Raw genomic sequence first — 27954 nt, forward strand, 5'->3', positions numbered from 1 at the left:
GGTGAGGTTGCTGGCTCAAAAGGTCTGCATGTTTTCGAGGCTCTGCCTTCCAGAAAGGTTGTTTATAGGCAGCTGGGGTGTTGGGAGTTCAGAGTGCTCAAAGGTTCAAAGTACTTTGAAACCTGAGAAGGGCCCTGTGGCCCTGGAGATGCAGCCTGGGTGGGGCCCAAGGCCAGAAGAATCTGAGTGTGGGACAGGAGGAAGAATGGGGGCGACCCTCACTGGGCCTTGGCAGGGTGCCCCAGGCTGGGCATGGAGGATGCTTCTCCTAGGGCAAGTGCTTACATGGACCCTGAGTTCCAGGGGAGGTGGCTCGGGGTGGACGTTGAGGAGGAGGACAGTGAGTAGCATGAGAAATGAGGCTTTTTAAAAACAGTATTTTTTTCTGATTTCAAAGGCTTGCGTGCTTGTAAAACTTTTGAGAAGTATAAAGGAGTAAAAAAGTCACCCATAATGGCACCACTCAGATAGAACCACTGTTAACATTTTGCTGTGTCTTCCAGGATTTTTTTATGCATTTATATATTTTATATATTTTTAAACAAAAATAGTATCATGCTATATACATTATTTTATAAGCTGCTTTTTCTCCCTATCACACAGTATGTCTTTCCTCATCAGTGCATATAGGTCTGCCTGAATTCTGACACAGGCCGCATGGCATTCTCTGCTGTGGACGTGCATATGTATTGAATCAGTCCCCCACAGGTGGACACGAAGGTTATTCCCATTGTCCCATGGCTGTTCTCGTAGCTCAGTGTCTGCCCGCAACCCCGCTGTTTACCTGGGCTCAGTTCCTGGAGGTGGGGTCGCTGGCTCAGAGGGTCTGCCTATTTTCGAGACTCTGCCTTCCAGAAAAGTCGTGCAGGCAGCTGACCCTCCCCACAGCCAGGGTGGTGAGGCAGGTGGGCCGAGAGTGGCATAAGCCTGGGCTGTACCCCACTCTAATTCTCCCCCCTTCTCTCTCTCTCTCTAGGGCTGAACCCATCAGAACCACTGTCTTCCAGTACCCCGTGGGCTGGCCACCAGTCCAAGAGCTGCCCCCATCCCTGCGGGCACCCCCACCTGGGGGGTGGCCCCTGCAGCCCAGAGTCCAGTGGGGCTGAGCCCCTTGCCCCCGACTGACCCCCACGTGGTCACTTTTCTCATCAGTCACAAGCAGGAAGCCAAGCCCTGTTCCTGTGACGCCCCATGGAGGCTCTGAGACCATCTGTTGGCCTCACGGAGGCTCAGGACACGGCCGCAGCAAGGGTAGCCCTGGGTCTGCACCGGGCAGCTCCTGCCCACTCTCCTCCACCTGCCTCCTCCTCCTTATCAAGATGGGGCAGAAAACTTCCAGATGTTTATAAAGAAAGTCTGTCACCACAGCGGTCTGGCTGTGTTTCCCCACGCTGGGTGCTCTCAGCTCTGTTCTCTAGCCCCTGGCAGAGGTCGGGCAGGGCGGGAATGAGATGAGATTTTCCCCAGGTGACCCAGCTCACTCCCTCCTCCCTTGGGACCAGCAGAGGTTCAGCACAGCCAGGCAGAGGGTGTGCCAGGGTGGCTGTCCCCGTGGCCCAGTAAGAAGTGGCTCTAGGCCCAAGGAGCCCAAGGGCTCCATCTGCCATCCCCGCCCTGAAAGAATCCACAGCCCCCATGTCTGCCCATGCTGAGCTGCTGCCCAAGTGTTTTGGATGGCACAGCTGGGGCATGGGAGCGGGGTCTCCAGCCTTGAGGGCGTAGAGAAGTGAGAGGACACAGGAGGGCAGGCCCTGGGCTGAGAGAGTGGCCTGGCGCAGCCTCTTGGCACTGACTGTGCGGGGCTATGCCAGTTTCTTGGCCCAGAAGGTAGTACAGGGGCCCTCCTCAGGTTCAGCCCTGGAGGAGCCCCCTGGCCGGAGGCTGCTCAGAGCCTTCAGGCCCCAGCTCTGCCTCCTTCCTCAGCTGGACTACAGTTCTAGGCTCTAGGCTGGGGTGGTGGACGATGTGGCCTTGGTGGCCGGGCCCCTGGTGGGAGGCCCAGAAGGTGGGGGGCTGCAGGACCACCTCAGCTTCTGCCTTTCCTGAAAATCCCTGTAGAAGGAAGAACTGAGGCCAAGTCTCAAGCCCCTGAGCCTCGGGTTCCTCACCTATGAAATGGGCTGGCCCAGCAGATACATGGAAAAAGGGGGTCTGGGTTGGGGTCCAACAAGGGTCAGAGGAAGGGACCCAGGAGAAGACCAGGCCCTTCTCAGGCCATGCCAGGCAGCAGGGCCCAGGACACCCTGGCTTCCCACCCTCCCCAAGGAGAAGGCTTTCTGTCCCCTGTTCCCCCGCCCAGTGCCCTGGGCAAGCCTCAGGGACCAGGGCTGGGTTGGCTGTGTGGCCCCAGATAGGCTGCTGTCTCCAGGCACAGGGTGCCCCCTCCTGCCCAAGGGACCACAGCAGCGACTGGGTCCTGGGGGTTCTTGTGCAAATCCCTCCTTAATTTCCCAGGAGCCCCTGGATGGTAGGAAGAGTGAGTGCTCCTTATCGGCCAGGGTGGGGACAGGGTGGGGACAGGACACAGCCACCACCCGGCCCTCCACAGCCAGACCACAGCTCCAGGTGAGGCCTGCGGGTGGGTGGGGAGGGCTCGCCAGATAGCCAGGCCCTGAAGTACACGCAGATGGCGGCCCAGGGAGCCGGCCAAGGGAGGGGTCTGCAGGTGGTGGTGGTGTGGGGCGGGCCGCGGGCACCGCATGTGGTGGATGGGGCATCCAGGTGGCGTCTACTTCATGCCACTGCGCAGCACCTGGTTGGCCGCAATGAGCATGACACTGATGATGAAGGCGATGGCGAAGGCGCAGATGAGACTCTTGCGTACGCACGTCTGGCGGATCTGCTGGTTGGAGCAGGCTGTGGCCGCCCGCCGGGAGCACCAGGGAGACAGAAGGGGACATGGAAAAAATGGAATTAGGAGCTGCTTGCCCTTCGGTACATGGGCTCATCCCATGGGGTGCCCCAATGGGACAGAGGCTTGGGACAGGCAAGGCGGCCCCCAGTCCCCCTCTGCAGACACCCCCCCCCCACCGTGCATCCCCCTGGTCAAGACATCGAGCCCACCCGTGGGGTTCCAGGGCCAGTCACTCACTCTCCACGTCCACGGGGCACTCCTCGGCTGTGCCCAGGTGGCTCTCCTCCTCCGTCATGATGATGTTTTCTATGTCCTTCATGGACAGGTGCTCGCAGAAGGTGTCATAGAGCAGCCGCTTCAGCTCGTCCACCGTCAGCTTCTGCATGTCGCACTTGCAGAGGGGGAAAACACGGTGCTCTGACAGCCACCACAGCCCCCACCCAGCACCCCGTGGCCACACAGGCCCAGTGACAGGCCTCCAGATTCTGGGGGGCTGGAAAACACTAGCTCCATTCCCCCAGAGAGTCCTTGACCAACACCAGCCTTCCCAGGGATCCTATGGTCCTCTGAGAGGTGAAATGTCCAGTGGACACAAGCCTGAAGTGGTCATCCCCCCTTTACAGTGCAGGCCCAGCCATTCACTGGCCGCAGAACAGCACTCCACAGTGTGCACAGCCCTGGGTCCCAACTAGCCAGGGCATACCTTCCAGAAGACAGTGTCAAAGTCAGTGCCATGGAACTTCTCTGGGATCCCTGACGTGGAGAGTTTGGGTCCCAGGAGGGTCACAAACTCCTCAAAGTCCACTTGACCGTCACCTGCAGGAGGCACAGGGCCAATCAATCAGTGGGTCGGGCCCAGGCCCAGGCCCGCAGCCCAGGGCCCAGAGGACCTGGGATGGAGTCTTGATATACCTTGGGCCTACTGGGTGACCTTAGGCAGGTACCCACCTTCTCTGAGCCTTGAGTCAGTGTCAGGGGCATCTACCAAGTGCCAGGCTCTGGGCTGACGCTGAAGCCACCCAGTGTGATGAGGCCTTACAAGGGGAGGTGGAGGTAGACAGCAGATGGGCCGTGACTCTCCTATTTCACCCAGAACCCTCCATTGCTCCCAGCACCCTGCAGCCATCCTGGGGTGGGCCGTCCTCTACCATATAGACAGGAACTGAAGCTCAGAGTGGGGCAACCTGCCCAGGCTGTCACCTGGCCTCTGGATGGAGAACAGGAGAAGGGCCCAGGCATGATAAAGAGGGGTCTTGGCATCACCATTCCTTCTTATGAACTTTTCCTTAATAAAATGCCAGGTGGCAAACACAACTCATGTAGCGATTTTATCTCAGGTGGTGGGAACTGGAGTATTTATTGCACCCTTTTACTGCTCTGTACTTTAAAACTTGTCAACACAGAGTGAGAGGAGCCGTCTCTGAGCCCTGCATGTGGCTGGAATTGTCACTACCTCTCTGGCCTCAATTCTCCAGGCTGAGAAATGGGGCCAGACTGGGCTGCAACCTGCCACGGACTTTGAGGGTGGGAGTCAGGGGAGTGAGAGACCCGATTTGGATGCAGCCTCAGCAGCTCAGGCCCCAGCCCCAGTCCCTGCCCCACCTCCAGGGCCCAGGTGCCAGGTGGGGAAACCGAGGTGGGGGGGGTGCTCACCATCCATGTCCAGCCGCTGGATGATGACCTCCAGCTCCACCTCGTTGGGCATGTAACCCAGTGAGCGCATGGCTGTGCCCAGCTCCTGCTTGGAGATGAAGCCATTGCCATCACGGTCAAACACCTTGAAGGCCTCTCGGATCTCTGAGGAGAGAATGGAGCAGGCTGGGACTTCACCCCGGTCCCCAACAGACCCCCTTTCCAGACCCCCAGGATCACCAACCCCGCAGCCTGAGCATGGCTTTGAGAGCCCAACCCAGAGCCTGCAGATCTGGTGAGAGCATGGCCCGAGGGTACACAAGGGTGCAGTATTCTGGGACTTCTGAGCAGGCTGAGCAGGGCAGCACAGCAGGGCTAAGGGTCCCCCAGCAGTGACTTCTCGGAATTCGATTGTGCCAGGCTCTCATGGCCTCTGCTGGTGTGCTCACAACGACCCCATGTGGTGGGGACCACGTGCAGGGGAGGACGCTGGATCTCCCCGGCCCAGCTGACAGCTTCCCCGCCCACTCCCACTCCTTCCATCCCCCCTCCCCCGCCATCCCCATCCCGCTGCGCCTCCTCCCCCAGGCTCAGATCCTTAACACCGGCCAACACTCGCTAATGGCAACCACGTGAGGCGGCACGCTCCAGACTAATGGGCTGACGGGCAGGCGGCACAGACCTGTTTGGTTCAGGGAAGACAGGGGGGGATGGAGGCCCCCCAGGTCCAGGCCAGATCAGACTGGGTGGGGGTCGCCCTCCACACTGTACGGAGTAGAAGACTGAGGCCTGGCAACCTCGGTGACTCAGGTGGTGAGCAATGCACTGTGCTGGGAGCCCGGGGAACAGGAACCCAACCTGTGACCTTGGGCCGGACTCAGTTTTACCCACAGTGAAACAGGCAGAATGATGGTGGGGACTCCCTGGCACACAGTTGAGAGGCTCCTCACCTGTCACCTTAGCTGTACTTCTGTCTCTTCTGTTTCTCTGTTTTTAAGGGTTGCTGTCCCTTAATCATCACAGCCCCAGCAGGGCCCTAAAGGGCATCTGCCTTTGGGGGTCGGGGGGTGGGGCTCAAAGCGCTCTCTCCAGCTCCCTGGGGATCCCCTTGTTTGCTTGCCAGCCACCTGGCCTTTGCTTAAGCTGTTCCCCTGGGTGGGCTTTTAGCTTTCAGCAGGCAGAATCAAGATTCTCATGCGAGAGAGGGTGCGTATCTGTGTGTTTAAAAGTAGAGACATAGGCGAGGTGCCCATGCTGCAGACCAGAAACAGGCTGAGAGAGGCCGGGTGGCCGGCCCAGAGTCAGCGTGGGCTCGGAGCTGCTGCTGCTCGGGCTGGCCCAGGCCTTGCCTTCAGAGTCCATGGACCCTGAAACTGCTCACAGGACCTTGCACTTTGGAGTCATTCCCTAGTCTTGGGGGGACAGGGGAGCCTAGCCCAGCCTGTTGGTCTCACCACAGACTAGGGGCCATGGCCCAGAGAGGATGGCCACATGTCCCAGGCCACACGACAAGGTGGCTTGGACAGAGGCCCCACCCTTATCAGGCTCATCCCACCGGTGTCCATACCCAAGCCCTGAGGGTCAGACAGGCTCATGTGTGTGCACCAGGGTTGCCTGGGCCCCCAGACTTTCTGACTGTGGACTTGCCCTTCACTCACCCCCGCCAGGACCTGGGAATCTTGTCTCCTGACCAGTGGCCCCGGGGCCAGGGAAGCAGCTGGGCGGGGAGGTCTGTGCCAGGGCCACAGGGTTCTGCAAACCCTGGACTCTGGGAACTCCAGGTCAATTCCCACCTCGAGTTTTCCTGGGTCACCGAAGAGGTGGTGTGCTCCCCGTCACGGGAGATGTGCGAGCTGAGGCCTGACAGCCACGGGGGCTACTGAGGGGACTCCAGTCCCTAGAGCCTCCAGGTGGAGCTGGAGGCATCTGCACACACATGCTTAGGTTTCCGGCCACTGCTGTTGGCCTCCTGGCCCGGCCGCATGTTCTGCCCATCCCAGGTGTCCTGAACTCCATCCAGGCTAGGGGCCCTCTCGGTCCTGTGGGCACCAGGACTGCTCCATCTCCAGTCCTTTGAACACGTGGCCCATTTTGCCTGAAGTGCTCTTCTCACTGTGGCAAACCCTGACACAACCCCAGTTCTCAGCTTGAACGGCACCATCTCCCTGGTGCCCTCCCTGTCCCCCACTGGCCAGCTCTGGCCCTCCTCTGGGACCCCACAGGCTCTGCTCTTGTCCCATCCTTACATGGGCCACGCTGGATTGTGCACTACAAGGGCCATGACAGCAGGCAGGGGCTGGTCTTGCTCATGGCTGTGTCCCTGTCCTGGAACGGGGCCTGCCTCTTCAAGCATAAACATTTGCTGAGTGAATGATGAAATGAATGAATGAATGATGTGGGGAGCCCACCCATCTGGAGCACACAGACTTCTCCGGCTCTTCTGAGCGGAAGTTCACATGCTGCTCGCTGTGGGCCGCTACTCAGAGCCCACCAACAGTCCTGGTTAGGGGACGCGTTTATTTCCACTCCCCAAGCAGCCAAGAAGCAGATGGGGAGGCTGAGGAGGCTGCTCAATCCCTTCTCCAGACCCAAAGGTCGCCATCCCCACCTGCCTGCGGACCACCCGTGGAAGAGGGGCATCAAGCTGAAGACGGGTGGGGGCCAGATGCTGGTGTGGGGAAGGAGGACCAGGGTCTGGCACTGCTGTTCTCTGCGTCCTCCTCCTCCTCCTCCGTTTCCTCCTCTGCGGGGTCCAGCTTGGGAGATGTCTGGGTGGGATGGCAAAGTCCTGGACTCACAGTAGGAGCTGCAGTGGGAGCTGCCCCTCCCCTGCCTGCTGTGAGCTGAGCTCCAGGCCATCCCTCCTACACTTCGGGAGCTCCCAGAGCCCAGGGCTGCTTTGCTGGAGCCCCTGGGTTGCTTTGCTGGAGACCCTGAGAAAATGCACTCGGCCGAGGAGAGCGAGGGAAGGGCAGGTGAATATTGGGATGCACGGGCAGGCGATGAGCTCAGAGGCGGCTCTGCGGGCCCAGCAGCTGTTTCTCAGGCAAGGCTAACCTTCCCAGGCCACTGGGTAAATCCACACACTGCCACCTCCCCACGCATGAATCCCTTCAACACCCCTCCTTGGCGCATCCAACACACCACAAAGTCTCACCTCGGTGCCTCTGCCTGTACTGGGAACCCTGCCCCAGCCCAGCCCCAGCCCCAACCGACTCCCACCCACCCACAAAGGCCAGGTTCAGGTACCACCTTCCCGGACAGGGAGGCAGCCTGAAGCGGCAGAGACAGAGGGTCAAGTCCCAGCCCTCCTACATCCTGGCGGGGTGACCTTGGGCACGTATTTGCTCACCTGTACAATGGGGCTGCTGGGATGATTAAGCAAGAAAATCAAGCATGTGTCTGGCTGGTCCTGGCTCAGAGATGGATGCTATAAATCAGAACGTCCCAGATAGCAGAGCCAGAAGAAGAGGAAGGACTGAGTGAGCTTGGGACGCCGGGACGCCAGGCCGCCCTTCCTGTTGGCGGTTGCCAGGACCAGAGGCGTGGGCTTGGATTCTGGCTCTCCTGCTTAGCTGCCCAGTGGCCTGGGCAAGTCACATCCCTCTCTAAGCCTCGGGTGTCTCATCTGTGAAATGGGGAGCAACTCTGGCACTATCACCGAAGCACAGACTCTGCTGGGGGCTCCCTGAGTGGGGCGGGTGTCGCAATTTCCTGCCACCGTTGTGCCATCAGCACCCCACAGCTGGGTGCATTTCCCCGAAAGCCTTGCTCCCTTCCCGTCCCGTGGGGCCAAGGGAAGCTCGCCGGGCTCCATCTTGGCATGGGGATGCTGGTCCGGGAATAGGCTGGCAGGGCGACCAGCTTTCCAGGCTGACCTGTCCCCTACCTGCCACCTCCAGCCTGACACCCCCCAATCTCCTTCCCAACCTGTGGAGCTTCATCACAGCCCAAGTCCCCAGCAGACTCCAAGGGACATCCACACTCCATCAGGGAGCCGGAGTCCAGAGGACGGGCACTGGTTGGAGGTCACTGAAGAGGGTAGTGTCCATCCTCCGCAGCGGCTGCTACTCTCCGCGGCACTGGCCCCATGCCCCACCACTCTGGCCTCCCTGAGCTTTTGGCTGTGCAGAGGCGGCTGCTGGGCTTGCAGGGCAGAGAGGTAGGAAAGGGGACTCCCCAGCCTCCCCTGCCCTAAAGGCCCCCATTCGGCCACTCTCAATGAAGGCTCCACTCACTGACTGGGCAGGCCAAGTGTCAGCCCCAGACACTTGGGGACTGTCTGCCTGGAGGTCTGCCCTGGGGACTGTCTGCCTGGAGGTCTGACTCCTTCCTCCTCTCTTCGGCCAGAAAGGCCTAGGACTTGCAGCCACCCCATTCCCACCCTCAGGTACTCAGTCCGCTGATGATGCTGGGACCAGCCTCAGTGTTCCCGGAGGACTCCACTGTGTGTGCATGTTGGAAAAGGTGTGTGTCCCAGCCATGGTGGGCACACAGAGGTGATCTAGGAGAGCCCGTGCCTCTCCCTCATAGGGCCTGGGTGGGCCTCAGGCCAGCTCTGCACAACCACGTTCCTACCCTGCCAACTGCCCTCCATGCCTCCCCAGGGCCACAGGTCCCCAGGCACCTTTTCCAGACCTTCAGGGCCTTTTCCACCCAGACCTCCCTGCCAGCCTGCCCTTCTGGCCCAGCCTCCTGCACACCCTCATGGGCCTGGGCCCTGCACGCTGCAGCCTCTTACCCCTGCAGGGCCTCCCCTCATGTTGCATCTGGGTCGCTGAGCCCCTGGGCTAGGTACTTTCACTGCATGCTCCGTCACCAGCCCCCCTTTTATAGGTGGGGAAACCAAGGCTCAGAGAGGTGAGCGATTGCCCAAGGTCACTCCATGAGCTGAAGGTGCAGAGACTCAAACCCAGCGCCGCCTGGCTGGGAAGCCCTCATCTTAACTCTGTGCTTCCCACCTCCCTGGCTGGTCCTCCTTTCCGCTCAGACTGACCGCCCCCTGGATTTCTGCGGCAGGCACGTACTGTCTGCAGCATTTCATCCCGGGCTGCCCAGCTCCCTCTTCCTGGCACATGTGGCTCCTCCGCTGATGGCGTCCTCCCAGCAAAGGGCCTGGGTCTCGCCCAGACTGCCCTGGGGCAGGAGCACTCATGAGGCCCTGCAGAGGGCAGAGGGGGATCCGTGCCAGGAACGGCCAGCCCTGGCATTCAAGGACTGCTGAAAGGGACCTGGGGCCGGCAGAGGGCTTTTAGGGCACCTGCAGCCAAGAACGGGGCTGGTCATGGAAAACTTCTTGCCTTCATCTGTAGCTGCCCACTGGCCCAGAGATGAGCTGGGACCACCCAGGCATCTGTCTACTCCACGACCCCACCTGCCCATCCCAGGGAGGGCCCTGCCCTTCAGATGCCCCCTGAGTCAGGGCCCCTCAGCTCCCCAGGGCCCAGGAGAAGGGGACAGGAGTGAAGCAGGGAGGGCACTTGTTGTGGCTGGTGACTAACGCTGCTGGGCTCCTGCCAGCACACCATGTCATTGGTTGGGGAGCCTACGGCCTTGCCCTTGCGCTGCCCACCCTGCAGCCCCTCGCCCCTGCAGCCAGCCTCTCAGCCTCTCCCCTTCCTCAGGGAGTGCACTCCAGGACTGGAGATCAGGAGAGGAGGGACCCAGCAAAGCCTGGAGTCGGGGTGCCAGGGTCCTGGTGGGGGTGCTGGGAGCAAGGGGAGGGAGTGAAGTGGAAGCTGCCTGGGGTCTGGGAGACATGGTGACTCCTGCCTGGATGGCCAGGAGGAATGGATGGACGAGGACCTCTGGAGGGAAAAACCGGCAGGAGATTTGAGGTGGCCTGGGGCTGGAGGGGACAAAGGTGGGGAAGAGAAGGCCTATGCTCCATCTCCTGATCTTTCGCCCCCCATCGTACCCCTCCCTTCCCCAGGCTCTGAAGGAGGCTCTGGCCCTGGGTCTTAGGGATGAATGGTGAGGTCATGTCAGGGGGCCCCAATCATCCATCTGTCCTGTCCGCATCAGACCCCAGACCCTGTCTCCACAGCTCTCCCGGCATCTGAGGGTTTGCGGGGGCAGCTGGTGAGGAGCCTGTGGCTCATGCCTGTGGTGCAGTGAGCGTGGCAGAGGCTGCCTTCTCTCTCTGGATCTTCCCCCGACCCAGTCTGACTCCTCTAAGATCTGCCCTCACCTCGGCCTGGGTTGAAGACGGACCTCCCTCCATGGCTTCTCCTGGGCTCCCACCATCCTCCCTGACTGTGCTGGTCTCCGCAGCACCCTCCCAGACCCTAATGAGCCTCCAGATCTCAGAGACCCCTGGATCCAAGGTACCCCAAGAGGCCCATCCTCTGGGTGAGCTCAGCCCCTTGGCAACAGCAGACAAGCAGATCCCAGGAGGCCATGACCCCCATCAGCCCAGATCCCCCACTCCACTCCATATGGGGGCTCCAGGAGGTCTGGGGGGAGGGGAAACCTGAGCACCTCCCCCAGCCCAGCAGGGAAGGAGCTGGGCAGGCCCCAGGGGTCTCACTGCTCCTCAGGACACACTGTCCCGGACCCCTGCCCCTGCCCTCTACTCTGACCTAACCCAGCCAGCGGCCGGCCATCCTTCTGCGTGTCTGAGAGGCAAGGAGAACGGGGTGGGGGCAGGTTTGGGTCCTGGCCTCTCTAGCTTTCCCTTCCAGGCTTGGCTATCGCGACTGAGCCGCCCAATCCGGCCACTTGTTGTCGCCACCGCCTCCCGGGCCGCCTTCCCGGCGCGCCGGGCTAGGGGTCCCCGCAGGGCTGCAGGGAAGCGGCTACGGCCGCAGGTGGGGACGGGGGCGGCCCGGCAGCGGGCAAGAGCAGGGCAGTCGCCCTCTCCCCTTCTTCTGCTGCCCGAGCAGATTGAATTTTTAAAGCGACACGAGCGGAATGTCAATGTGAGCAGAGAGCCGCGGGCGGGCGCCGCGGAGGGGATCAGGATGCGGGTGCTCCGGCCGGGCCGGCGCTGGGTGCTCAGCGCGGACCCCAGCCCCAGTCTGCCGCGTTGCCGCACCGTCACCGCGGACTGCGCGGCCCCGTGACCCCGCTGCGGGGCCCGGCAAGTTTCCGCAGCGCGGGGGGCCACGCGGGCAGGGTCTGGGCCGCCCTCCGCCTGGGCGACCCCCACAGCGGCGCCTTGGAGTGCGGACCGGTCCTGCCGCCGCGCGCAGCTGCTCGCTGGGGCGCCCACCTGGCAGCCGGCACCTGCGGACCGCCCCCCGCCCCCGCGCCCCTGGCCGGCGCTTCACCTGGGCGCACAGGTAGGAGGGCCGGCGGGGCGGGGGTCCCGGCGGACACTCACCCTCCAGCTCGTCCTCCGGGATGTCCACCGGGCGCTGCTCCGACAGCAGGTTGGGCACGGTGTAGATGCCCCGGTACATCAACGCCGCCGTCACCGGGTGGAACGGCATCTTGGAGGCTCCGCGCCCGCCCGCCCGCCGCAAACTTTGAGGCCGGGGCTCATGGGCCGGTGGCGGCCCCGGGGGCGGCTGGAGCGGGCGGGGCGCGCGGCTGCGGAGGGCGGCGGCGGCAGCGGCGAGGCGGGGGGCGCCCCTCCGGGGGCCTAGCGCCCCCGCGCCCCGGGCCGCCAGGCCATGCCGCCCGCTCCCTTGTCGGGCTCCCAGCCGGGGCCCCGCAGGGGCGGCGTGGGCGGCGCCGCTCTGGCCTTTCCGAGAGCTCCGGCTGCCGTCCGCGGTGCCCGCCGCGCCCGCTTCTCGGTGCCCCGCGCGCTCCGCGCTGCTCGCCGCCCGCTCGTCCGCTCGCCGGCGCGGCCGCCACCGGCCCGGCGCTCAGGCTCTAGGCGCTTCTCCGCTCGCTTGCTCGCTCGCTCTGTGCCGCGCTGGCTGCGCTCCCCGCCTCCCCCGCCAGCCGCCCGCCCGCCCCCTCCGCGCTCCCCACCCCCAGCCCGCCCCTTCCCGCCGCCGGCCCCTGAGCGGCCGCCCCAAACCTGCCAGGGGCTCCCTCTCCCCTTCGGCCCCGATTCCCCTTTCCCACTAGGGCTCCCCTCTGATCACTGGCCCCCCTCACCCTAAGTCTGCAGCCACTAGGACCAGGGAGGGGTTGGGTTGCGGGGGTCCTCCTTCCTGCCCCTTGGCTCACCTCCCCCCATCCACGCACCAGGAGCAGAGAGCCGGGAACTAAGAACAGGAGACCCAGAGAGGTGATACCGGCCCCAAGCACCTGGGTCCTCAAGAAGAATCACCGTTTCCGTGCCAGGAGGCTCTTCTAAGGTGGGGAAACTGAGGCTGAGAAGGACGTTGACCAAGGTCACAGGGCAGGGACAGCAGGTAAGAGCTGGGTACACGTCTGGGGTAGACTTCCTGCCCTGCCTATGACTGACACTCTGCCGCTGACCTTGCTCCCCACAATGGGGCCCCAGTCCTGGACCCTTCCCAAGCCCCTACATTTCAGCTTGCAGAAGAGAAGCCAAAGTGTCTCATGGCCCCCAGGGCAGTTCGGGACAGTGACATGGCCCGGTGCCTGTGGGGTCTGGTGTGAGGGCCTGCCAGTTCACATGGCTGCAGGTCAGACCTAATGTATGTGCAGGGCTTCCCCAGGCCCCAGGGCACGTGGGCACCCCAGAGCTGGGGTGGGGGCAGGTGTTTGAGGGAGCAGCCTGCGTGTGCATATGTCTGCTATCCATGAGGGCGTGTGTGTGCCACTGGGCACGTGCACAGGTGTCTGTGACTCCATATGCAGATGGACAAATGTCGGGAGCGTGTGGCCACCTGTGTGTGGAAAGGTTGTACGCCGGCAGGCCCGGGGAGGTGTGCAGGCCCTGGGGCTGGGAGTGGTGTGGGCATATGGTGCACAGATGTGCATGGAAGGAGGTGACCTTCTGGCCTGGCTGTGGCCCCATCTCTGGGTGCTCCCCTGAATCCCCCTATTGGGACCACCTCCCTGCCCCCTTTGGCCCAATCAGCTAAAGGTCCCAGCAGGAATGCTGATTGCATAGCCCTACCCAGCCCTGCCCTGCCCTTCCCAAGCTAATTACACTTTTCTGCTTGTTTCTGTTTTTGTTACTGATTAATCACAGCCTTGTCTCAGGGTCTGGGGAGAAGGGGCTCAGTGAGAGATGCTAGCCCCAGCCAATTGGGGTTGGCCCAGCCTGGGCCCAGCACTTCCTGGGCCCTGCTCTGGAGGGAGCTCCTAGAAACATCTGTAACCTGCAGAGGAGCCAGGAAGGACCCCAACTGTCTGTCCGTCTCCCCAGGCCTCTCCAGGCTAGCTGGCTGCGCACTGGGATGGGGGGGCTGGAGGTGAGAGCAGCCCCAGAAAAGCTCCCACCCCACTCCAAACTCTGCTTGCCCACCTGTCCCATATTCTGAACTTCCGCTGCTACAGCTGAATGCCTTTAGCTTCCCCAGTGTATTTGATGGAGCAGAGACTTGAGGAAGAAAGAACCCAGCACCAACAGCCAGGCAGATTAGGGCTTCTGCATCCACCATCTCCTCACTGTGGGACTACGGTCATGTCCCGTAACCTGCCATGGCCTCAGTTTCCCCGCCTGTGAAGTTAAGGTGGCAGTGCGGCATCCCAGGCAGTGGTGAGGATGAAGTGACATAATGTAGGAAAGGTGCCAGGCAGCACCTCCCTGAAACTCTTGGGAGTTTCCTATTGCATGACCATCACTCCCAAGGAATAAGAATTAATAATAATTATAGCTTTGAGAATTGATTGAGAGAGTGAGGCACAGCAGCAGCTCAGTCGTTCCACGTTTACTAAATGTCCAGGCTGTGCCGGCCCAGGTCTGTCAGTTCTAAATCAGAACCCCTGGGTCAAGGGAGGGTGGGCTAGAGCCTGCTGAGAGGTTGGCAGGAAACCAGCTCCCAGTGACTCCCTGGGAGGCTGCTGCAGAGTGTGTTGGTACTCGCCCTGTGAAGGGGAAGCTCCTGGCCTTGCTGTCCAGGTGGATTTTTTTTTTTTTTTTTTTTGAAGCGGAGTCTTGCTCTGTTGCCCAGGCTGGATTGCACTGCAACCTCCGTCTCCCAGGTTCAAACAATTCTCATGCCTCAGCCTCCCGAGGAGCTGGGACTACAGGCACATGCTATCACGCCCAGCTAATTTTTGTTTTTTTGTTTTTCTGAGATGGAATCTCGCTCTGTTGCCCAGGCTGGAGTGCAGTGGCCAGATCTCAGCTCACTGCAAACTCCGCCTCCCGGGTTTACGCCATTCTCCTGCCTCAGCCTCCCGAGTAGCTGGGACTACAGGCGCCCACCACCTCGCCCAGCTAGTTTTTTGTATTTTTTAGTAGAGACGGGGTTTCACCGTGTTAGCCAGGATGGTCTCGATCTCCTGACCTCGTGATCCGCCCATTTTGGCCTCCCAAAGTGCTGGGATCGCAGGCTTGAGCCACCGCGCCAGGCCAATTTTTGTATTTTTCATAGAGAACATGTTGGCCAGGCTGGTCTCAAACTCCTGATCTCAAGTGATCCACCCGCCTTGGCCTCCTAAAGTGCTGGGATTACAAGCGTGGCCCATGGTGGCTTTTTTTTTTTTTTTCAAGTCAAGGGAATTCCAGGGATCAGGAGGAGGGTGGGCAAAAGCTCAGAAGTGTGAGAGGACCTCTCTTAGCTCTGAAGGGCAGGTCTAGGTCTGGGTTCTCCAGACCCATGCTTGGCACAGGACTGGGATGGGCTAAGGTGGCTGGGGCTGGATGAACATCTGTCAAATGAATGAATGAGAGAATTAATGAATGAATGACTGCCCGCTCAGCCCCCGCCCTTCAGCATTGCAGCCCCGTCCTCTCCTCTGTGCGTCATGGGGTAGCAGATGGCATGATCACAGGGTGTGAATTATGTCTGTCGCTCCCCCATCTGGGGAAGGTGCTGCTGCCATCACACTGCACTCCCTGGGTGCCCACCGGGAGATGCCTGGGCCTCAGGTCCTCCCCAGAGGGGTTCTCCACAGGCCTTGCTGACTAATCATTGGCTCAGGGGGCTGGAGACACTGGGAGAGGTGACTCGCTGAAACCTGTGATTCCGGGGATGGGGTTCCCCGAGTGGGGAGGAGACAAGGGGAGAGAGGTGGGAACTACCCTGTCCAGAGGCCAGACTCTTCCCCCCTGAGACTGGAGCCCACTCCTTTCAAGAGCAGCATAATCCCTGCCCCCCTGGCCAGAGACTTCTTGTCTGAGGCCAGCATCCGCTTGCCACATTCAGCACCAGGGAGAGCTCCCAGCAGAGCCTAGGGCCCAGTGTGCAGCTGTGAAGGGACCCACCAGTGCCGGCCAAGGCTATCAATGAACCCACTGTCCAGACAAGGAAATCAAAGTGAAGAGAGTGTAAGCATCAAGTTCAAGGTCATGCTGGGACCAATAACTGCAGCCCTACCCAAGCCAGGGCTCCTGCTGGGGGAGAAGGTACTGGAGGAGGGGAGGTAGTGGTGGTAGGGAGGGGGTGTCCCGGGAGGCCAGAGGCTATGGCCTCTGCTCCTTGGCTGAGGAACAATATTGTTCCAAGAACCCACTGGGGACAGTGTCTGGAGGTGAATAAAATATTCATTGTCCGGGCAAACTCCCGAAGTCGACTAATGAATAATGGAATTTATAGACTCGAAGATGCAGACCGAGCTGAGAGGGGGTGCAGGCCAGAACCCAGAGTCCCCAACTGCTGAGATCCCTGCTCTTCTCTGGCCACCTCCTTCTGAACACTCACATGCCCGGTTCCTGAAGGTGACAGGAGCGGAAAGGACAACAGGGAAGAGTCCATGTGAGGGAAACAGAGTGAAGGGGACAGACCCTTGAATTTGTTGCTATTTGGGGGAAGGAACTTAGTGATGGGAAAAGAGCACTGGACTCGGAGTCCAGTGTGGCTGGGATGAAGCCTGACCCCTGCTACCAGCTCTATGCCTTGAGTGTAGCCCCTGCCCTGGCCTCAGTTTGCGTCCCTGTACAATGGAGTTGCTGCCACCACACAGCTTGCTGCAGGGATCTGCTGAGGTGACAGTGCCTGGTGCTGCTGTCCGAGACTGGACCTTCTGAGCCTCCCTCTCAGGCTAAGGGCCCAGCTGCGGAGGGTGAAGCTATGGAGGGACCTAGGAGAGCTGGCCAAGGCTATCAATGAACCCATGTCCAGACAAGGAAATCAAAGTGGAGAGGGTGTAAGCATCAAGTTCAAGGTCATGCCAGGACAGTCTCCCCTGGCTGCACTGGGTTCAGCTGGAAGGGAGGGGAGACATGTTCTCCAGAGGAAAGAAGCTCCCAGCCTCAGGGCAGGGATGATGTCAATAACTGCAAAATCCTGGCTCGCCCTGCCACACATTCAAGTCCGTGGCCCTGCATCCCCCCGAAAGGTTCTGCTTCCGTTGGTCTGGGCTGGGAGCAGAACTTTGCAGGAATATTCTTCTAAAGCTCCTCTACATGCTTCCAGGGTACAGCCAGGGTTAGAACCAATGCTTCAGAGGGAAACTGAGTCTGGATAGGGGTGAGAGGAACCTGGGGATGTCCCGCTTAGGAAATCACAGAGATCCTGTCCCTTGTGTCCTCTGGGCCTCCATCTATGCCCAGTGCCTGGCCAGGCTGCTGGCTGGGAGGCTGCCCCAGGGATCAGAACCTTCACAGATGGGAGGGGGACCATGGGTACTGCAGGCCTAGCCCTTGCTGCCGGCCCACTTCCTGAGTGACAGCTGTGGCAGCTGGCGGGAGACAAGGCGAGAGGCAGCTCCTAATTGCTCTGGGCTCCCAGATCCCTGCCTCAGTCTGTTGCCTCTGATGAGACCAACTTGCCTGGGGCGGCTGCTGCCTGAGAAGAGGCCCCAGCTCCCGTCGGCCCGGGCATTAGCCTAAGGTGATAGGTGGAAGAAAGTCACCTCTCCTTGCCAGGTCCTGGAGCAGAACGAAGCTGGGACCCTGCAGTCCCCCAGGGCCCTGTCCCCCTCCTCTCTGCATCTCTCTGTGTCACATAAAGGGTTTGTGCATAAGCTTCCACTTCAACCAGGAGCTGCGCAGGTGTTGAAATAGACTTCAGGAGTTTGCGGGTAAATTAGTATTTTATTCACCTCCAGACACTGTCCCCAGCAGGTTCTTGGAACAACATTGTTCCTTAGCAAGGAGCAGAGGCCATAGATTCTGCCCTCCCTGAATACCCACTTCCCACCACAGGTAATTCCCCTCCTCCTTCTCTCCTAGCAGGACCGGCAGCTCCAGTAGGGCTGTGATCAACGGTCCCACGATGACCTTGAACTTGGTGCTATGTTACACCCTCTCCACTTTGATTTCCTCTTCTGGACAATGGGTTCATTAAAATATACAGGTGCTGCCAGGTCAGCTCTGTGGCCTCGCCGGGCACACCTTGACCTGCTAGGGGGCACAGGCATGGCTTCATTAAAGGGTTTATCAACCCCTGGGCAAGTCATTGGAGCTCTGAGTTTTGGTGCCTCACCTGGGAATAAGGGCACCTGTTTCTCAGGATGAGTAAGGGATGAGAGACGCTGAGCCCAGGGCCCAGGACAGCACAAATATTCTGGCGTCAGCTGGCAATGTCATGGACCAGGAGCCTTTAGCACACCTGCCTTGGGCTGAGTGTTCACGCTGTGGCTGCCTCCCCATCTTTGGCTGACTGGACCCTTCCTGCTGCCCTGCCCTGCCCTGCCCCTGTCCCTCTCTCTTTGTGGAAGTACTTCTAGAGCAGGAATGGAGAGCAGGAGACTGAACATCTTGAATTCTTTCCCAAGAGGACCAAATGATTGATCTGGCTTCAGTTATCCAGTCCAACCCTGCCCCTTCCCTGTGCATGACCTGCTGTCTTTGCCTGCCACCATGTGGCCTGGGTGCAGCCTGTTTGCACACCTCCAGAGACAGGGAGCTCACCCCTCTGAAGTCAAAGGCTAGTATTCATCGAGTCCCTGGGCTTGACCTTTTTGCTCCAATATATTTCCCGTTTTGAGATAAAACACTGGGGGCCCCTACAGGGGCACCTGCTCATCAACTGGGAGAAGGACAATACTAACCTGTGACACCGCATCGGAGTGGAACCTCTCTCCACACTGGGGGACACCCTGTGAGGTTGGCACCCTGAGCCTGCGGCAGCGAGAGGAGCAGAGGAAGGAGAGCAGGGGACATGGGGCCAGGCCTTCAGATAGCACCCCTATCCCTTGTCTCAGGGCTCAGCTGCTGAGAGGAGCCCGACACTGAGACTAGATGTGTTTTGTCCCCAGGGAACATGAGGGAGGCCCAGACTGGAGGCACTGCCACCAGCGGATCTACAGGGAACTGGGCTCTAATCCTGTGGAGTCCCTGATGTTGGGGACTGGACTGGAGTGGGGTATGAGGGCCCTGGTGGATGAAGGGACTAAGCTAGGCCCACAGCCCTGGCTGGCCCCCCACCCAAGGGTCCGAGGATGGGCTTTGAGGCCTGCAGTGCCCCATTTGTGTCGAGTCTAAGTGATGATAAAATCGACAGCAGTTTAATTGGTAATTTTAGTCCTGGACAGAGCAGTAACAGCGTTACTAATTGGATCGTTAGAGATTTGTGCTTTATGGCTGTGTAATTAGAGGAGCTGCAGGGGTCCGGGTGAGCTGAGGGGCTATGCAGGGCCAAGGGCAGGGAACAGGGGCGGGGCCCCTTCCCGGGCTACAACTGGGTCATTGCTAAGACCTCCTGCTCTCCTGCTACTCCTGGGGCAGCTGGGTGAGGGGGGCCTGGCCAGGGGTCTACACACCACTCCTCCTAGACTCAGGGTCCCATCAGGTCAGGAGGAAGAGGGCCATGAGCGCATTTCACACAGGGACTCCAGAGCTCACTGCCCAGGTCCCCACAGGCCAGGGTGGAGGGGCTCCCCCAGCCAAGTCCCTCTCCATGTCCTCACACACCTGTCTCCTGGGCTTTCTGGGGCTCACAGGGCTCTGTGCAGCCTGGCCCATGGCCACAGCCTGCACTGGTGCCTAAGCCTGCACAGGCAGAACCATAGCACTGTCCTCTGGCACTGGTGACCCCCAGGGCACTGGGTAACCACAGTATGTCTTTATTTTATTTTATTTTTTATTTTTTATTTTTTTTTTTGAGATGGAGTCTCGCTGTGTCTCCCAGGCTGGAGTGCAGTGGCGTGATCTCGGCTCACTGCAAGCTCCGCCTCCCGGGTTCACGCCATTCTCCCACCTCAGCCTCCCAAGTAGCTGAGACTACAGGCGCCCGCCACCACGCCCGGCTAGTTTTTTGTATTTTTTAGTAGAGACGGGGTTTCACCATGTTAGCCAGGATAGTCTCGATCTCCTGACCTCGTGATCCACCCGCCTCGGCCTCCCAAAGTGCTGGGATTACAGGCTTGAGCCACCGTGCCCGGCCTATGTCTTTATTTTAGAATAGGACAGGCTTTTAGGTCCTGTCCTCCAATCATTTCTCAGATGAGGAAACTGAGGCCCAGGAGGGAAGAGGACATCCTGTGTGCTCCAGGCTGGTCCTAGACGTGTGTGTGACAGCCCTGTACACCAGTACACGGGTGTTCATTCTACACCCACAGGAGGCGGCACTTGGGCTGACCATCTGGAGTGTGGAGAGGGGCTGAGGTGGCCTGGCCTCCACCCCAGGCTGCAGGGCGGACATTGGAGGTGCCTTGCTAGGGGGTGGGGAGGGCGAAGTGTCCCTTGGATTGAGTTCATAAAAGGCTAGACCTGTGCCTGCACTCGGCAAATACCTGCTGGATGAATGAGTGAGAGAAAGCAAAAAAAAGGGAGCAGAAGGGAGAGCAGGAGGACAGACAGACGGCAGAGGGCCTCTGTCACGTGCTCAGACCCTGGTCCTCTAGGCCCCTCCCACTGACCCTCCGGCATCTCCCTTTGGGCCCCTAAGCTACCACCAATCACTCCCCCAAACTGCACGGCCCCTTCCCAGTCCTCCAGTGGCTCCCACCCTATTCCAAGGAAGAGCTGAAGTCAGCAAAGTTGCCCCAGGACCCACAGTGTCTCCCTCCTCCCCTTTCTACTCTCATTTTCTCCCCCAGCTCTCCTGCTCTGCTGGCCTCGCCTGGCAGGCACAGTCCCACCCCAGAGCCCTTGCACTTGCTGTGTGCTCTGCCAGGAATGCTCTCCTTCCAAACACATTCACTTTTTCAGGCCTTTCTTTCTTTCTTTCTCTCTTTTCTTTCTTTCTTTTTTCTTTCTTTCTTTCTTTCTTTCATCTTTTTCTCTTTCTTTCTTCTTTTTCTTTCTCTCCTTCTTTCTTTTCCTTCCTTCTTTCTTTTTCTTTCTTTCTTTCCTATTCTTTTTCTTTCTTTCTTCTCCCTTCCCTCCCTCCCTCCTTTCTTTCCTTTCTCTTTTCTCCCCTTCCTTCCTTCCTTCCTTCTTCTTTCCTCTTTCTTTCTTTCTTTCTCTCTCTTTCTCTTTCTTCTTCTCTTTTTTCTTTTTTTCTCTTTTTCTCTTTTTTAGAGACAGGGTCTCACTCTGTCGCAGAGGCTGGAGTGCAGTGACTCAATCATAGCTCGCTGCAGTCTCCACCTCCTGGGCCTCAGCCTCCCGAGTAGCTGGGACTACAGGCATGTGCCACCACACCGGTCTAATTAAAAAAAAAAATTTTATAGAGACAGAGTCTCACTATGTTGCCCAGGCTGGTCTCCAACTCCTGGTTCAAGCAATCCTCCTGCCTCAACCTTGCTAAGTGCTAGGATTACCGAATGGGAGCCACCACGCCCAGTCAAGGTCTTTACTCAAAATTCACCTTCTCCCTGGGTCTTCTCTGGAGACCCTAGCTTTAAAAATAAATAAATAAAAGACAAACCTCGCCCTTCTCCTGGTGACACCACAGACTCCTTCCTTGCCTGGGGCTGGGTTTTGCTCACTGCTTCGTCCCTCATGTTGGGACACACACTGGGTGCTTGTACTAGTTGTGGGATGGATGGAGAGCTAGAGGCTGCCTGCGGGAGCAGCCCTGGGAGGCAGGGCCAGGTCGGAGGCAGGTGTGTGGGTTTGGGGCCAGGAGTGGTGGCTGAGACGCCCCTGGCTGTGACCCCTTTTCTTCCAGCTGCCCTGGCTCCCACCTGTCCCCCCGCAACCCCCTGGCAGCAGCTCAGTCAGGAGACAGCGCCCCAGCGGCCTACATCAGCACATTGCATGGCGAGGTGGGGGGGTTGGGGAGATAAAAATCTCTGTCCTCCTGCCAAATGCCACAGAGCCGCGCCACCTCGGACCTTCCTGGCTGTCAATCTGACTTCCACTCCCCTTCAGCCAGGTCACCCTGTGGCCTCCAGCTGCCTCCTTCAGGCTCCTGCCATCTACAGGGTGGGAGTGAGGTTTGGGGCCCCAAGAAGACCCCTGTTCCCAGGCAGGTGTCAGTGCCTGCCATCCCACAGAGGGGTCGCACCCGAGCCCAGAACACCCTGCCCAGCTGCCTGGCCCAGCCTCCTCGGCATGGCCAGGTGATGTATGGCCCACTCGCCCTGCCAGGAAGCAACAGCAGATGGACGGGCAGTGCCGGGGCGGGCTCAGAGCCAGGAGCCTGGAGCAGGGGGTGGGGAGAGGCCTGGCTCTGGAGACAGCCATTCCCGGAACGCCACCGCCCTGGCTGAGGGCAGGACAGCGAGTGCGGGATGTTTTGGGCATGGCTCCCACGCTCCAGCCCTCGGTGTCGGGAGTGCAGGGAGCTGGAGGCGGGGGGTTCTTGCCCTGCATAGTATCTCTCCAGGCCTCAGTTTCCTCATCTGTAAAATGGTGACGAAGCCCCATTGGGAGACGGGGGGTGGGGGGACGAACTGAGAGAATGCACTAGAAGCAGAGCCCTGAACCCAGCGGTGCAGGCCTGTCCCTAAATCCCCGCTTCCTCCTCCTGTATCTCCCCACCAGAGCCCTGGCCCCACCTTCCTGTCCTGTCCTTTGGGAGAATCCCACAGCCAGATGTGGACAGGACCTTGGAAAGCCAGTTCAGCCTCCCTCCGATTTTCCAGATGGGAAAAACTGAGGCCTCGAGAGAGGAAGGACCTATCCAAGGTCAGGCAGGAGGGCTGCAGAGGCCCCTCGTGGTAACTGCTGCAAGAAGCCCCCTCCCGGTGGGTGGCAAGTAGCAGCTGCTTCAGCTGCCCAGCAGGTGGGGAAGGACAGGCAGGACAGCACTGGGCACAGGGAAGGGGGCTGGGGGTGCTGGTGCAGCTGCTGCGGCCGTGTCAGGATGCGCCAGACGCTTCCGTGGGCTCTGTCTGCGTCCAAGGAGACCAGGACACTGGGCGGACGGACGGTGTGTCCTTGCTAGCTGGGCCCAGAGGAGGGATGGGAGAGCAGGGAGGGGGGTCATTCTGGGAACCAGGGCTGCCAGCGGGGCCAGGTGACATCTCCTGCCGTCTGCTCACCTGCCCTGCTCCCCAGAGGAACAGGGACCTCACGCGGGCTCTCAATGTCTGTGGGCATCTGACACTGATGTGCACGAACAGATCTGGGTGGACATGGGCTGTTGGTGTAGATGTATGCATCTGTGGCTGGGTGTCTGGGTGCCAGGAGGGATATGCACACACAGGGGTCTGATACCCTGAGGACCCAGGGCCAGGGCAGATGCAGGTGGAGACATACATGTGGCGAGTGTGCACACATCACAGGCATCGAATGTGCTGTGCACCATGCACAAGTTACAGGTGCTCATTCCACACCCATCAGGCCCTGCACAAGCTCAGCCTCAATCAAAAGGAACAGGGGCTGGCCAGGCGTGGTGGCTCATGCCTGTAATCCCAGCACTTTGGGAGGCTGAGGCGGGCAGATCACCTGAGGTCGGGATTTTGAGACCAGCCTGACCAACATGGAGAAAACCCATCTACTAAAAATACAAAAATTAGCTGGGCGTGGTGGCACATGCCTGTAATCCCAGCTACTCAGGAGACTGAGGCAGGAGAACCCCTTGAGCCTGGGAGGTGGAGGTTGTGGTGAGCCAAGATCGAGCCATTGCACTCCAGCCTGGGCAACAAGAGTGAAACTCTGTCTCAAAGAAAAAAAAAGGAACAGGGCAGCCTCCCATTGCCAGATGGGGAAACTGAGGGCAGCAGTCTGCCCAAGGCAGCCAGGTTCCTGCCTGGTCAATTCAGGAGAATGACCCCTGCCCTGGCCTCCTGACAAGGTGGGGCTCAGACACAATCAAGTCCCGCCCTGGTAGGGGGTAGGGTTGACCCTGAAGACAGGCTCTGCAGCGGGTTATGGGTTGGGAAAATATTCTGAGGTGTGGGTCATGCTTTGTTCTTGTTCTTCTGAGCAGGGGCAGGACATGGGCTATGGAATGGCAGGGATGGCAGGGCCTCTGCTCAGGTCCAAGCCAGGAACTTTGCAGAGGGGTGTCCTACCTGGAGGGTCGCCTCTCCAAGCCTCAGTTTCCACACCTGTAGAATGGAGCCCCTACTTCTCCTGGGCTCCTGCTGGAAAGTGCTGATGGGATCCCAGACACCACAGCCATGCCATGAAGCAGAGGTCTGGGACCCAAGGTCATCTCAGGGGTAAGGCGATGGTCCCGACCACACCAGGCCATGCCCCGCACAGGCTCCCGTGCCCACCTGCCAGTCTGGGAGGGGAGATGAGCCTGGGGGAGGGACAGGGGGACTGAGAGGATCCAAGGCAAAGAGGCAGCCCTTCCGGTTCAGTTAGTGAAGGGATCTGTCATTTTAATGATATGATATTTCTTGCCTGGCTCCTGTCCGTGGCGGCGCGAAGGGGACAGCTGCCTCCCTGAATGAGGAGGTGCTGGTGCTGGTGGGGGTGTCCCCAGGCTGCTGAGCCTATAGGCTGAGGGGGAGGACTCCTGGACGTGGGGGTCCAACGGGCTGAGAGCTCTCATGGAGCATTGCCTCCTGCCCAGCTGTTTCTCTGCCCTGCATGACCTTTTGGGGGAATCCTTCCCCACCTCCGAGCCTCAGTTTCTCATCTTTAAAATGGGACAGATACCACCCCTGGCTTCTGGCACTGACCGTCGTTGGTTCCGGGCTTTCATATCCCTTCTCTTTGCTGGCTCTTCCAGTACCCCCTGCAACAGGGCCCTTTGATCTGCTCCTGCATTTTTCTTTTCTTTTCTTTCTTTTTTTCTTCTTTTGAGACAGTCTCGCTCTGTCGCCCAGGCTGGAGTGCAATAGCACGATCTTGCAACCTCTGCCTCCTGGGTTCAAGCGATTCTCCTGTCTCAGCCTCACGAGTAGCTGCAGCACCATACCCGGCTAATTTTTGTTTTGTTTTGTTTTGTTGAGACGGAGTCTCGTTCTGTCGCCCAGGCCGGAGTGCAGTGGCACGATCTCAGCTCACTGCAACCTTCACCTCCTGGGTTCAAGCGATTCTCCTGCCTCAGCCTCCTGAGTAGCTGGGATTACAGGCGCACACCACCATGCCCAGCTAATTTTTGTATTTTTAATAGACGGGGTTTCACCATATTGGTCAGGCTGGTCTTGAACTCCTGCCCACCTCGGCGTCCCAAAGTGTTGGGATTACAGGCGTGAGCCACCACGCCCGGCCATTTTTTAATTTTTAATAGAGATGAAGGTTTCACCATGTTGGCCAGGCTGGTCTTGAACTCCTGACTTCAAGTAATCTGCTCGCTTCAGCCTCCCAAATTGTTGGGATTACAGGCGTGAGCCACTGTACCCTACCTTCTTTTCTTTTTTTGATATAGGGTCTCGCTCTGTCACCCAGCCTGGAGTGCAGTGGGGTGATCGTGGCTCATTGCAGCCTCAAACTCCTGGGCTCAAGCAATCCTCCTGTCTCAGCCTCCCAAAGTGCTAGGATTACAGGTGCAGAGCACCATGCCTTGCCTGCTCCTGAATTTCAGCAGACCCTCAGCATGCCTCCTTCCCTGGCAGCAGCAGGGTCTTTTGGAAGTGCCAACCTGGCCCAGCACCCTCCTGTCCTCAGGTGAGCCCAAACTGGCCTTGTTCCACATCTCAGCCTGCCCTGGCCCTTGCCCCTGTCCCAACCCCACCATCCTGAACTTGTCACTACTGTATAGACATGCCTTGCCCTTTTTCACGTCCAGGCCTTTCTAGAAGCCGCTCCCTTTGTCCTGTGAAGACTCCTTGCCCTGGTCCTTTGAGTCAGCTCAGATGCTTCCTCTGGCTTGCACAGTCACCCTCTGTTTGCCCTGTGACCACATTTGGCACATGGAGGGTGATGGCTGGTTTCCTAGTCTGTTTTGCTCATTGCTTCGTTCTAGCACATAGTAGGCCCTGGTGAATACGTGTTTGTTGACTGAATGAGCAGCCGCAGACCTGCCCTGCTGACCCTGGTGTGCAGTATCCAGAGTGCAGGAGGTGGCCGCGGCGAGGGTGGCCCAGTGGGTGGCCCATCCATCAGTCTGGCGCTGTGCCTGACCAGATGGAGCCGAGCTCCTGGGGAGGGGGAGAAGAGGAAAAGATCCATCACCCAGCCGTCGGTTGGCGGGTGTGTGTGCGTGTCACACCTGCCCCCTGCGGGATCCTCATCCATCATGCTGTCCCTGGGATGCTGGCCAGGGGCCAGCCGGCTCCTCAGGGTGGAACCTTTAGAAAACTGCTGCTCTCTGGTGCACAAGGGAAACTGAGGCCTGGAGAAGGGTTGCAGAGGTTAAAAGTGGGGGCTCAGAGTGATAGCTCTTGTGGGACTCACGTGTGTGACCCGGGTGAGTCTCTGGGAGACCACGTCCTCATCTGTAAGGACTGGGGATGCAGCAGTGACCCCCGCCCAGGGAGAGGAGGATGTGCCGAGGTAGGCATTGTGCCTGGCACGCAGACAGGGCTCAGGACAGGCTGGCCTGGCTTGGGGGTGTGACCCTGTCTGGCCCCTGCCTCTTGGGCTGGCAGGAGGAGGAGGCAGAGGCTTCAAGCGGTAGATTCAGGCGGGACTGCCTAATTGTCTGGGCCGTCATGGGGAAGGAGACTTTGACGGATGCTCCTCCTGGCCAGAGAGGCGTGGGGAGCGGGTGGCTGAGTGATGACCGGGCCCGCGGTGATTACAGCTCAGCTGGCCTGACCAGCTGGCCAGGGGGACATCAGGCACTGGACTCTCTTCCCAGCCCCCACGCCCATTGCTGGGAAGTCACCGCCTCCCTCTTCCTCCTTTTCATTTTAATTATGAAAACAAGCCCTTTCCAAGCCATCATTTCACCTGAATTGCACAGCAGCCTGCGAGTGGGCTGAGTTTCTCCAGGCACTGAGGTGCTCAAGATGGGTAAACAGAGACTCATTCATTCACTGAGTAGATATGTCCTGAGCACCTACTATGTGCCAGGTGCTGTGCTGGGTGTGGTGCTGGGGATGGGGGCCAGACAAACAGACTTGGGCCACCTGCTCACCCCGGGCACTCTGGAGGTTACAGGTGGCTCAGTCTGAGTTTTGCATCCGCATAGGCCTGCCAGATAAACGCAGATGTTAAGGGACATTATCCCTTCTGGTGGCTCGAGCGCCCTGGCGTTCTGGGTCCTCACTCTGTGCCAGGCGCTTGCAAGCACTGTAAGTGCATCATTGTACTTACTTGTCCAAGGCAGACATCGGTGACCCTGTTTTCTAGCTGAGCAAACTGGAGCACAAAGGGGTGAAGTGTCTTGCTTGGGGCCCCCAGCTAGAGGAGGCAGAGCAGCATCTGCACCCCAGACTTGGGTTCTTTCCTCCCCACCAGGGAGCACTGAGCCCAGTCCCCCATCCCGGGTTCCTCCCCTGCCGTGAGGAAGGGAAGGCCAAGACCGGGACCACCCCTCCTTAGCCCATACCGAGCCCCCCTGGGCCTCCCACTGCTGAGCCTCCTCAGAAGGTCGTGGGCTGCACCCAGGCAATGTGAGGGGAGGGTCTCCTGTCCCACCCACTCTGAGCGGGGCGGGGCTGGGGGGATTCTTCTCTGAGGGTGAGTTGCTGAATGAGCCAGGCACATGAGGAGGATAGGATTCAAGTCCCAGCTCTGAGAAGTCAGTTGGCCTCCCTGAGCCTCAGTTTCCTCCTCTGTCTCACATGGGGATAATGGTAACTGCATGGGGCTCTCATGGGGGTCCCTGGTGAGGCCTAAGTGGGAGCCGCTGGCATTCACTGGGCCCTGCTGTGCCTAATGGTCGTGGCCCCCTCTGGGGACTGCTGTGAGGATTAGGGAGAGACCAAGTGTGCCGAGGCTCACTCAGGTCACTGCTGCTGTTCTTTTCATCTTCCCTAGGGCCTGGCCACAGCAGGCATTCAGAAGACATTGTGGCCCCAACCCCACACACACCGGATCAGTTCTAGGGTTGGGACAGGGCCCATCAGCCAAGCAGGTGGGTCCCAGAGGAGCTGGGAGACTTGGAGAGGGGGCTGCGCTACCCAGTGGAGCTGAGTCGCTCTAATGAAGTGGACTAGCTGCAGGCCACATTGATTTCACGTCTCTGTGGCCACGTCCCAGCTGGTAAATGTCACTGGAGAGTGCAGCCGTGGCACCTGGCATGGGTCCAGTAGTGAGTGGGAGCTGGCAGGTTGCCAGAGGGGCCGGGGATGCCCATGAAATGCTGATACCAGTCCAGGGTCTCCAGCGCCTCCAGACGCTCCCGCCAATCCCTGAAGAGGGGCTGTAC

At 59.6% G+C, this 27954-nt stretch overlaps 3 protein-coding genes across 13 annotated transcripts in view; 2 read left to right on the forward strand and 1 right to left on the reverse strand.

Moving 5' to 3' along the window:
- ZMAT5 (zinc finger matrin-type 5) overlaps nt 1–1367 on the forward strand; it is a 31441-nt gene extending 30074 nt beyond the window's left edge. For 8 of the 9 annotated variants that reach the window (XM_077948797.1, XM_077948798.1, XM_077948796.1 and 5 more), the window contains one exon: nt 977–1365. In XM_077948797.1, coding sequence (XP_077804923.1) covers nt 977–1106 — 130 coding nt within the window. In that variant the 3' untranslated portion in view covers nt 1107–1365. Of the gene's footprint in view, nt 1–976 lie in introns of all 9 variants that reach the window. The other variant, NM_001194345.1, reaches the window with a different exon arrangement.
- CABP7 (calcium binding protein 7) lies at nt 486–12341 on the reverse strand. Of its 2 annotated transcripts, none has more exons than XM_077950234.1 (6): nt 12287–12341; nt 11811–11967; nt 4508–4651; nt 3558–3670; nt 3092–3245; nt 486–2856 (listed from the first exon to the last, which is right to left on the reverse strand). In XM_077950234.1, exons 2-6 carry the CDS (start codon nt 11917–11919, stop codon nt 2729–2731), a joined length of 648 nt encoding a protein of 215 aa, XP_077806360.1. In that variant the 5' UTR covers nt 11920–11967; nt 12287–12341; the 3' UTR covers nt 486–2728. The 2 variants fall into 2 exon arrangements, with proteins under 2 accessions (XP_077806360.1, XP_077806359.1); XM_077950233.1 differs by having other exon boundaries at nt 12127–12341.
- LOC144331833 (uncharacterized) lies at nt 11999–27720 on the forward strand. 2 transcript variants are annotated; one of them, XM_077950239.1, is made up of 3 exons: nt 11999–12795; nt 26773–26875; nt 27564–27720. In XM_077950239.1, the coding sequence occupies exon 1, from the start codon at nt 12103–12105 to the stop codon at nt 12538–12540; it is 438 nt and encodes a 145-aa protein (XP_077806365.1). In that variant the 5' UTR covers nt 11999–12102; the 3' UTR covers nt 12541–12795; nt 26773–26875; nt 27564–27720. The 2 variants fall into 2 exon arrangements, with proteins under 2 accessions (XP_077806365.1, XP_077806366.1); XM_077950240.1 differs by lacking the exons at nt 26773–26875; nt 27564–27720 and adding an exon at nt 21023–21218.
- Nucleotides 27721–27954: the final 234 nt, after the last annotated feature.

This window comes from Macaca mulatta, chromosome 10, assembly GCF_049350105.2.
Source record: "Macaca mulatta isolate MMU2019108-1 chromosome 10, T2T-MMU8v2.0, whole genome shotgun sequence".
NCBI classification, from domain to species: Eukaryota; Metazoa; Chordata; class Mammalia; order Primates; family Cercopithecidae; genus Macaca; species Macaca mulatta.